At 41.3% G+C, this 11,529-nt stretch overlaps 1 protein-coding gene across 2 annotated transcripts in view; it reads left to right on the top strand.

The window, feature by feature from the left end:
- Positions 1–11,529, top strand: part of LOC149870487 (uncharacterized) — a 293,036-nt gene that overhangs the window by 260,551 nt on the left and 20,956 nt on the right. Inside the window, exon 1 of one of the 2 annotated variants that reach the window (XM_090036320.1) lies at positions 5,453–5,570. The exons of the other annotated variant lie outside the window; for it this stretch is intronic. Within the exon in view, the coding sequence (XP_089892446.1) occupies positions 5,525–5,570 (46 nt within the window). The 5' untranslated portion in view covers positions 5,453–5,524. Of the gene's footprint in view, positions 1–5,452; positions 5,571–11,529 lie in introns of those variants that run through there. 2 annotated transcript variants of the gene reach the window in all.

The following is an 11,529-nucleotide window of genomic DNA, read 5'->3' as shown; positions in this document are numbered from 1 at the left end:
CACTCAATGAGGTGCAAAATAACTACTAATGTGCTTTCTCCTATTCTACAATCTGTAACTGTTCTTGGCTCCTCCTAAATTGAATTTATCAGGTCAAAACAGGAGCTTACATGTACAAAATCTTGGCACACTTTATTTTTTTTCAAATGAACTTGGAGAACATTTCCTATAATCTCATATCACAATGATACCTTTCCCAACATACCGGAAAAGTCGTCCTTTTTGCTCTCTTTCCCTATATAACTGTAATAAAATCATAGCCCCAAAAGTTTGGGTGGCTGCATGATCTCCAATAGACACTTGGAATTTTTAAGAACTCTTGTAGATCTAAGGGGACTTCTGACATGGTTATGTTATAACAACTGTAAAAGTATCAATATGACGGTGTAATCTTGGAGTATGTCACCTTTTTGGTGGGGAAGATTATAGATTGGGTTTGTGGGGAAACACTTTCCACCCTTCCTGGTGAAGCCATGAAATGGGACAGAGAAGACAAAAAAAGACTTATAAAACCAGAGAGAGCAACAAAAGAAGTCAAAGCTTGTCTCTGCAGGCTAGGGCACTCAGCCAGGAGAAGGAAGTCCTAGGTTATGGCCCCTGTTCCTGGGACTGCTTTGTATTGTGTAGCTAGACACCATGGGATAAGGTCTAGAAGTAGCCCTGGGGAGAAGTTTTAAATGGAAAGAGTGAGCCATGCTTCATTCTCTAAAAGAGCAAATAGACTTAGGTGCCTATTCTCTGGCTCCTTCCTGCAGGCCTGCATTAGACACTTAAATTCTAGATGATACCAGGCTTTCAATACATCCTTGCTTGGGTTTTCAGTATTTCCTATTAGCTAGAGCTAGCTGGATCACAACTTAGCAGGTGGGAGGTTTTTGAGCATTCTTCCAAGACCTGACTCTCTTTTAAGTCCTGTACAGAGAGCCTGAATGCCTCATGGTGTCTGAATTCTGCTGCGGGGAGCGGGGGGCAGGCAAGGCAGCAACTAACTCGTAAGAGCCAAAGTCCTTTATTGGATCTGGCTTTCAGAACTTGCTCTTACTGAAGTAGGTAATCCTAACACGCATTAATCATACAGAGTTAATTGTATTTCATAGACATTAAGGCTGGAAGGGACCTCGTAAGATCACTGGGTCCAGCCTCCTGCCCAAGGGGCAGGAAGTCACCTAGGGTCAAAGGCTCCCAGCAAGATAAGCATCCAAATGTTTCTCAGAAGTGTCCAGAGTAGGTGCTTCTCGGGGGAGTCTATTCCAGGCCTCGGGGGCTTGGACACTAAAGAAGTTTTTCCTTATATCCAGCCTGAAACAGTCTTGCAAGAGTTCGTGACTGTTGGACCTTGTCATCCCTTGGGGTGCTCTGGTGAACAGGTGTTCCCACAGATCCTGACGCTTTATGTACTTATAGACTGCAACTAAGTCAGCCCTGAGCATGTGCTTATCCAGGCTGAAGAGTCCCATGGCTATCAGCCTCTCTTCAACAAGCCTGTTCTCCTTCCCTCTGATCATGCACGTGGGCTCTCCTCTGGACTCTTTCAAGCTTCCCACATCCTTCCTGAATTGTAGAGCCCAGAATTGGATGCAGTGCTCCATCTGCACTCTCACCAAGGCTGAGTACAGTGGGAGGATGACATCCTGGGTCTTGCTCAATATGCATCAGTAGATGCAAGCCAGAGTTTTGTTCATTTGTATCGCATTGGTGGCTCATATTCATTTCATGGTCAATCATGAGCCCCAAGTCTCTTCTGGCTGTGGTGCTAGCAAGTGTACCATTGCTGGGCCTATAAGTGTGATGCAGGTTCCCCCCACCCCACTCCCTCTCAGAGGTGGAGCACCTTACATTTCTCCATATTGAATGCCATCAGGTTTTCATCAGCCCAGCTTACTGAGGTCAGCCTGGATCAGCAGCCTATCCTCAAGTGTGGATACTATTCCCCTTTATAACTTAAAAATCTACTATAGCACGCTATCTGTGACTAGAAATTAAAGATATTTTTCAGTTACTGTTTGCCATTTCAATAGTCTTACTGTTCACCATGTTTTCAGTGTTTTGTATTACTATCCTCAGTTCTACAATAGTGAACTGTTTTTTAACAATTTTGTATAATGTTTTAATCCCATGAGTAATGATTTGCTAGATAGGACCTGATAGCTTTCTGTGAAACTCTAACAAAACATAAGACATGCCTTAGGAATTAACACCTCAGAACTAACACTTCTGAACTCACACACGGATTGTTTTACCATAGACATTTCCCATTGGATGTAAGAAAATATAGAGAGTCTTGGTCAGCATTTCATGCCTGAACACAGAAATAGAAATGATGCACACTGAAACCATAGCCTGTGAGCTTGGACTGACCAGAGGGATTCATGGCAGAGGCCTAGCCAGGAAAATGAGTCCACCAACAAATTCACCAGGATGTAGTAGAGTGCAAGCACATATGGAGATATGAATATGCTACATTTGAAAGTGTACTGAATTAGTTTCAACAAGGTGAACATACCAAACTTGCTACCTTGCACTGACTCATTAGATCCCAAAGTTTGCACATGCACACTACACAAAATGTGTGTGTACTTTATATGTAAAAGATGTGTAAAAATGTAGCAGTAATAACATAACTGTATTTTCCTCAGCATTTTCAGGGAAATGTTTTCATAGATTTCATAGATTTCATAGACATTAGGGCTGGAAGGGACCTTGGGAGATCATCGAGTCCAGCCCCCTGGCCAAAGAGCAGGAAGTCAGCTGGGGTCATAGGATCCCAGAAAGATAAGCATCCAATTTACTCTTGAAGGTGTTCAATGTAGGTGCTTGAACCACCTCCGCTGGCAGACTGTTCCAGACCTTGGGGGCTCGGACAGTAAAGAAATTCTTCCTTATGTCCAGCCTGAAATGGTCTTGCAGGAGTTTGTGACCAGGCCCACTTTGGTATTATCAGTAAGCCAAAGTTCCTTCCTTTCTACTCTGGGCACTCTGATGCTCAGTTTATGATGGTATCTGCTATGCATCTCATTTGCTGGTGTCTTGTGTAAGATATCTGTGCACATACCAACCTCAAAACAGCAACTGACATTCATTTACTATTACAAATTGTACCTTATACAATTTATTTGCTTATACATTTAATTTAGTGTTTTCCAGTGAAAGCACAGAGGTTTACCCATTTACTTTTTGCTTCCTGTGGCTTTTCTTTCAGTGCTCAAATAAATGTTTATGATATAATATTGGCTTTAGTACCCATTTCCAACTTAAAAGAATAATAATAAAAAAGGTTGTATTTGCTTTCAGGCTGAAGGCCCATTTGTCTTTGTCTGCCATGCTGTCCATTGCACTTGTGAAGAGTTTATCTAAGCCAGTGATGCTGCTGCCAATCTCCTCACCTACCCTGCTGGGCTAGAGACAGATGTTCAAAAAGCCTGAGCCTGAATTGTTTCAATCTTTGCAGGTTAGTCTAACCTGGCTAGGTTAAATCACATGGTAATTGTACAGACATCCCAGAAATGCAGGCACATGTCTGCAGTGGCTCAGGATAGAAGCCAGGCAGTGCTAAAGCAGCCCTCCCTTCCCTTCCACAGTACTAAGCTGAGGGGGGGGTATAGCCAGGCCCTGGCAGGATGTGCAGATTAGGGAGGGGTTCCCTCCCACTTTTGACCAGACCAGCAGCAAATTGATAACACAGTGTTTATCACCCCAATGCAGTGTTTATCACCCCATTAAGATAACAACAGAGGGGCATTACCAGCTACCGGTTGATTCTGCATTTTTCCCATCTGCCACAGCACGGACCGTAGCCAGCATGTGGTCTACTAGCAAATTCTGAGAGGTGTCTATGTAAGGCAGAGGGGATGGGGCAATCCCTGCTTAGCAGGGAGTGGGAACAGGAGGTGGGGAGCAGGGGGAAGCCAAGCAGACATCTTCAGTCTCTACCAGAACTCTGGCCAGGGAGCAGAGGGGAGAGAGAGGCCAGCTCTCCTGTGGAGCAGAGAGCCCCACCCAGCCCAGAGAGCATGATGAGATGCTGGGGGTGTCTGGTTTAACTTAAACCAGTAAGGGATCTGGGACAGACATTGCATAAACCAGTTTGACCCAAATCAGTTAAGTCTGATACTACATTCAGCCAAGTTTATCTCAGATTGGTTTCAGCCATTTTCAAACTGGTTTACATGCACTAAACATCTGTTCTGTTACAGGTTTAAACCAGTTTCTGATCACTTAAACCAGTTTATGTGGAATGTCCACCCCTAGCTCTGGTGCTTGCAAATTCTTGCAAAGGAATATAATCTATTACTACTTTTGCTTTTTTTTTTTTTTTTTCAAATCATGGTTGTGGCTTTGCAGTTCTATCGGATTTTTTATGGTCTTTAACTTTGGAGTCCATACCTTTCTGCCTCAGGTCTCTTTTCCTATTGTACTTTGGATTTTCTATCACAGTAGGGACCACTTTTTGGTAGGTGTGCCACAAATTAACCCTGCACCCTCCCCAGGGGCCACTCAGATCTTCCTCTGTCTGATCTGTCCTGTGCTCCCAGTCAAATCTGCTGCTTTGCTTTCTGCTTCCTGCCCTGCTTTCTGCCCTATCTGCTGCTGTGCTGCTTGACCCTTCCTGATCTGCCATGTACCATATACAGAACCTGTCCACTGTCACTTCTGTTCTATTGTTTCTGCAGTGTCAGAGAACTGGCTGTCATAAGGTGCAGTCTACTTCCTTCCATGGCAAATTCTAATTGCTTTGCTAAGGGTTCACTCTGGGTCTCTAGTAATCTCAGCCAGGCAGCAGTGATGCATCTAAATTTACTTATCTGGAAAAACTAGGCAATATTCTGGGGAGGCAATTAGGTACTACCATGATTGGAGCCACAGGAGAACCAGGACAGATAGCTAGATCAGTAATATCAGGTTCTATACATGAGTAAGGCTTTTCAGGGTATAAACAATTATTTTTATATAAGATTTATTTGCTTGGGACACTAAATATTTTAGAAGAGAATGTGGTTGGAGAAATTCTCCTGTGTGATCTTCAGTAAACCACTTGCACTCCCTTGTTTTCCGATCTGCAAAGTGAGGTTTATGATACATATACACAGTTATAAAATGCTTTGGGATCTCTGTATACCATCATTAGATAAATATTAAGTATATTCCATCTTCATGACAGCATTACTAGATAATTGCACCACTCAAAAACTGTTTTTTTCATGAGAGTTGACTTCACCATTTATTTGGTAGTTTTATACCTTGAACACACCCTGCACAATTCACATTTGTAATGTGCAAGGATTTTATTTTTGAAACATCCAAAACTCCTAAAGTTGGACACCCTGTACTGTGTGCTAGCACCTTCTACAGTTGCTTCATTATAGACCAATAAGAACCTCAGGAAGCTGTGGGAGGAGAGAGATAATGAATTTTAGCTTGTTGCTTAAGGGTAGAGCGATCTTTTTCACTGTGAAAAGGAAATACAGTGGAGATTTTTATTTGTTGTATTTTTTTTCCACACTGTGGTTTAAAATAAAAGAGAAAAATGAAGGTATACAAAATTATACTTCCTCTTCTACTACTGCTCTCAGGTGAGTAACTTTTCCCTTTTCATTTGCTTTTTGTCAGCTACAAATTTCAGTTGCTTAAAGTTGTCTAATGTGTTGTTACAAGTGTACTTCATATTTTATACCTCCATCAACATGCTAATCAGTAATATGCAGCTGATCACTTAACAGGATGGCAAAGTATAAAGATATTTTGCAAAACTAATTTCTATGGCACCTCTAGGAACAAAGCTTCAAAAATGAATGTGGTCATTTTCTATAAAAAGAAATCTCTTAGAAATATGGAAGAGTCACACCCCACCCAAAAGTGAGGTGTCATTTTGCAAACTACCCATTTTATTTTCACTCTTGTGAGACAAAAATAAACATTAAATTCTCAGAAAAAATTAATTTTATACTGTGATCCAGTGACCAATTTCAATTTTTCAGTGGCTTTTTTACCCTTGTCAAATGGAGTTATAATAATACCTCTAAGGCACATAAATGCTGCATCAGCTCCCAATACTTCTGGAAAAAAGAACGTGAAAACGGCTCATGTATTGTGTGAGGAGTCAATCAGACCATTTACCTTACGTGTTTGGATGATGCTGTTTAATTTTTTTCATCTGTCTGTCTAAGAATCTTTGTTGAAACAGTTTTGACCCCAAAACCATTTCAGGATACCTATTTTACTGCATGAAACAACCTGAGGCTTCATTGACTTGACTTGGTGGCCAAAGCTGGTTGCATTTGATTTATGTTTTTTATGTCAGGATGTAAATATTTCAAGAAGCACCTGCTTATTTTTGCCGTCCTGCAGTGATAAATGTGGCATATATGCCTTATTTCTTAACTATGCCATTTGTAAAATGCAGCAAGGATGTTTGATTAACATTATAAGAGGCCTTGAGTTCTAGCTAATCTGTTACGGCTTGCTGAGGAGTTTCCGTAGCACTGATAACTACTATGTTGGTAGATCTACAGGTGAAAAAAGTACTACACAATGCAAACGATTACTTTTTTATGGGAAATACTTTCTAGCCTTTGCCTAACTTTAGAAATGGCATTCACCAAAATAGAAACTCTGTGTAGGTGCTAGATAAAATCTACCACACGCTGCTTGTCTTGCTGTTTAATTTACTGCCTGCTTGTAATGTTTCTTATATAGTGCACATATATTTCAAAGAGATATTGCCATGAGTAAGCTGTGCTAAAATATGACATAACTGTACATAGATTTTCAGATCAATAGTATGACAATATGCAACACCATTTTATTACAGTTCAGCGCATCTGAAATTACATCCAGCAAGAGCATTAAGGTTGCAAAGGCAAGCATGCAAAAGTTTGCAAATCCCAGAAGTGAGACTGCTCTGAGGTTCCCTTATGCAGTCTTTATAGAGTCATAGATGTTTAGGTTGGGAGGGACCTTAGCAGATCATCATTTAATTATATGATCACATGTACTTGCTCTCCTAACAAGCAGTTTGATATTCATTTTTATTTTCTTCAGTTAGTGTGTTACCATCACTCTCTTTTAACCTGCACTGTTCAATCCTTGCAGCAGATACAGACTGATTTTTTTCATGATTTTTTTTAGGGGAATCATCACCTCAGTGCTTTTCAGATAAGGGGTTTATATTACCAATTCTGCGTTGAAAAAAGAAGTGGCATTATTATACCCATTTTACAAGCCAGGTACTTAAGCAGAAAGGCTCAGATCTATATCAGTACACTAGGTGCCCAACAGGACAATAGACTAGTCACCTTAGGTTTCGAAAATGATTCTGCTCAACTTTGCTCTAGCAGCCATAAACCACTTATACCTCTGTATTTTGACTGCAAAGATCCCTAGTCACCTAAACTTGGGCTTTCGCCCATGTCCAGAAGCAATCCAGTCTGTGTGGCAAAGCTCCTAGTTCCTAACTGCTCTGTTGCAATCCATAATGGCAATAGGGAAATGCATAAGCTCTACTTTTGCCCCAACGGGCCTGATTCAGCATGCATACTCAGCACACCTGGCTCACATCACCAGCACTGATTTCAGTACAAAGCAGAAGCAGCATGTCTCCATCTACCTCTGCTTAGCAGCATAGAGGTCAGAGCACTCACTCAGAAAGTGGGAAATCTGGGTAAAGGGGATTAAGCCACACTTCCCCTTTCCCAATGCTCTGACCTCCAGCCTATTGATGAAGCAGGGAAGGGGCACAGTTTCAACCCTCTTGTTGAAGGTGGGTAGCTGTGCAGCCACAAATGCAAGAATCATGTGACCCAAAGGAAAATAAGCAGCAGGACATCTAGTGATGAGGGCACTCAGCTGGTAGAGGACAATCCTGGGTTCTGATCCTTGGTGCAAGGATAATTCCTAATTGTTACCCAATGATTGACTAATTGCATAAATGATCCTATATACTCCACCTGCTTCTCATCTGCTCCCTTTCTGTCCCTTCCTTCCTACATCTCCTGCCCCTCTGCTACTTCTCACCTCTGGCTTCTGCAACGTTAGCACCCCCACAGCCACAGCCTCAACTCCACTTTATTCCAGTCAAGCCTGCTCCTCCTTTTCCACATCCCCTGAACAACAGTGACGAGTAGTACCACATCCATGTTTTCAGTAGAAGAAATGTGTTCTTAACTTCCACTATCTAACTTGAGATGCATGCCAGTGAACAAATCATGAGTCAGCAAAGACTATGAGACACCCTAGAACTTCACCCAATAACCACCCATTTTATTCTGAATGGTTGTGTCTAAATGTAGCAGAAGGTACTAGAACTGTGAACGGCATTTCTGTTGAAAAATGGCTTTTATTGTGAATAAAAGAAGGTTCTGCAATACTGTATGACATAATGATGGTGGGACCTGGTGTCAGCTAAGGCGGTTGGAGAGATACTTGCCCAACTGCTAGCAGATGAGGAACTGCCTATGCAGCTGAGATGTGCTTGAAAAAATTATAAAAAACAGAGTCATTAAGGCTGTGGTGGGATGGTAACTGGCTGTGCTACTAACAAAATGATGCACTTTTAAAATCAGCTACTTTGTGGAAGATGGGAAAAATGCATATAATTAAAAAGGTACTAAGGCTGAATCTGGCAATTATAAATCAGTGATCACCGATAACAAATGATGGGAAAGATCATTCAAAATGTAAAGCACAAAGGTGAGCAAGATAAAATAAAGACTTTCAGTGTCATAGAAGAAACAAGACAAGGTTCTTTGGGTAGAGGTGATATCTTTTATTAGACCAACTAAACAGGTGGAAAAAATGTTCTTTGCAAGCTTTTGGGCACAAATATCCTTCTTCAGGCATAGAGAGAGTCTGCTGGTGAACTGTCAGTCTTTTACTCATAATAAAAGCAACCTATCTATCACCTTTCCTTGTCAGCCTATTACTTCTGGACTTTTTTTCCTGCTTAAATCCAACACTTCTCAATAATAGTAGCAGAGTTAATTGAACAGGACTGAGCAGCCCAAAGCCTCCTGGCCTTTAAAAGGTAAGGGCAGTCTGTTTTGATCCTACTTAGGTATGCTCCATCCTAGGGACTTACCTAGCAGTTGTTCCTCTTGTCCACTAGGATCTGCAATATGGTGTCAGAACAAGATAGACTCTCTCTCCTATATTCTCAGAATTTCTTGCTGATATTCATGCAGCATGGAAGAGAAAGATAATGCTGCCTGAATTATATTGAGCAGATGAGGGCCATAGATAGGTTATATCATGGAGAGAAATATGGAGAGAGAAGATGCAGGGAGGGCAAAAGAAACTATTATCACTAACTATAATAAGCTCACATGATAGAAGTCTGTGCTATGGATCAGAAGCTTCCAGCCCTTTTAAAAACCTTCATGGGTGTCATTATGGCTCTTCATGGTAGGATTTGTGGTGTTTTTTGTTTGAGTTTAGGAATCACAAGACACTACAGACAAAACCTATGTTCAAATAATGCAGAAATTCTGAAGTCAGCTCTTCGCAAATGTCTTGTCCCTGCCTCATTCATTCCACATGACATTTTCCCTTATCCTCAGATTTCTCATACCTGGGGGTAACTCACACACTCAAAGCACATTCTAACAATGACCTCCCACCCTCACCACCGCATACGTCTATCATCATTACGTAAACTGCTAGCACCAGGAGTAGAATAATGCATGCAAATGTGCATGTTTGGCAACTTTACTTGGTATTCACCATGGCAATTTTTTCAGAGCAGTCAAGAAATAGGAAGTTCTCACCTGTGATTGTTTAAATCCAGCAAAGGCTTTTTCAAAAAAGCCCCCAATCCTTGTTTTTAGTCCCTAGCATGATATTTCATTTTATATTCCATGCCATTTCAATTACTCCAGACTTGAATATCATGCAGTCTTCCTCTATGATATCCCAGTCATCTTATATATCAGTGATGCTTCCCAATTTTGTGACATCAGTCAAATTTATTAGCTCAGTCCTAGTTTTTGTGCCAAGGTCATTAAAGAAAATATTAAACAAGATCAGTTCCAAGAATGAGCCCTAAGGAATTCCCTCCCGCCTAGTACTTTTCTTTGCTCTTCTTTAGCTTGTTCCTTACTCAACTTACAGTTCTTTTTTTTACAAACCAACATCTTCAGCTTACCTGAAAATCTTCCACAGGGAGGGCAGTATTAAATGCTTCTTACAGAAGACCAGAAAGATTAAATCTCCTGTGCTTCCTTTGTCTAGAAAATCACTTATTCAAATATCAGATTAGTCTAAAACAATTGGTAAACTGATCGTAACATTTCACCCTTATCTTTATATCCATATCTTTAATTATCCTTTCTTTCAAAAATTTGTTCTCAAGATTCCATATAACTGAGATCAAACTAATAGGCCTGAAGTTGCCCAGACATTTATTTTCCCCATCTTAAATATAGGTACTGCAGTCACTGTTCTCCAGTCACTCCCTACTTGATCGAGTTAAGAGTCCTTGCAGCTTGACTTGGGATTTCATGTTCTAGTTCTCATATTTCTGGCATTTCAATTTTCTGGCCCTCCTCAGCTTGAGCACGTGGAAATCTGCATGTTTTATTCTCCTTTGGTTGTGGCAGTTTCCTCTCCCATAGCTTCATTAACCATCCTGCCTCTTTCTTCACATTCATTATTTTTGTTCTTGTTCATTTAGTTTTTGAGCCTCACCTTCCACCCTCCTTTTGAAGCTGGCCTCCTGGGCAGCCAGAAGAGGAAGATAACTGTGTCCAGAATGGGAGGCTGAGCCCAGGCTGGAAGGTGTGTGGCTTAGCGAGATACTTGCTGTTTGAGAAAGAAACTCTGGGTTTTAGCCTGATCCCTTGCTCTCAATGGGGCAGACATTTCCTCACTCCTCTGTGTCTATTTTATCCAGTGAATAATAAATGTAAGATGTATCAGTTCCAGCTTCAAGAAGATTCACCGCATTCCGAATACAGTTTGCAGTTTGGTCACCAGCCCGGAAGAAAAGTCTGTGGAAGCACCACACTTGGAGAAGAGAGAATTTTAGGATGGAGAGGCCTTCTCCTTCTCATTCCCCTTCCCCTTCCCCTTCCCCTTCCCCTTCTCATGTCCTTGTCATAAACTAGATGTTTTTTCCAGAACCGTGCACAAGTGATGGCCCTTTCTATTGCTGCAGCAAGGTCCTCCTTTGTACAGGTCTCACCAATGAGTTGGCAAATGACCATGTGCTCCATAGTCTGCACTTCACTGCACTTACATATATTTGTCATTAGAGTAGCTGCATTTGATGATGTTTATTTTTGATCTTCCAGTTTGCTTGCACAGGCGATTCAGGCATCATGTTGTGGTCAATCTAGATCCACCTCTCTTGGAAAGTCCTCCTGGGGTTTCAGGTCCATTTCAGAGCACCTGATTGCATGGAGTCTTTCTTTCCGTAACCTCAGTCCTGCCCTGTTAGCCATCATATCCAATGGCGCAACACTAGTCATAAAACTCTTCTGCATTTTAAGCCGTATAATTATATCTGTGTGAACATAGAATGAATGCCTGGATTCTTCC

This window comes from Crocodylus siamensis, chromosome 2 (assembly GCF_052110815.1).
Source record: "Crocodylus siamensis isolate JL-2025a chromosome 2, ASM5211081v1, whole genome shotgun sequence".
In the NCBI taxonomy this organism is placed as follows: domain Eukaryota; kingdom Metazoa; phylum Chordata; order Crocodylia; family Crocodylidae; genus Crocodylus; species Crocodylus siamensis.
This window is presented reverse-complemented; position numbering and strand designations above follow the sequence as displayed.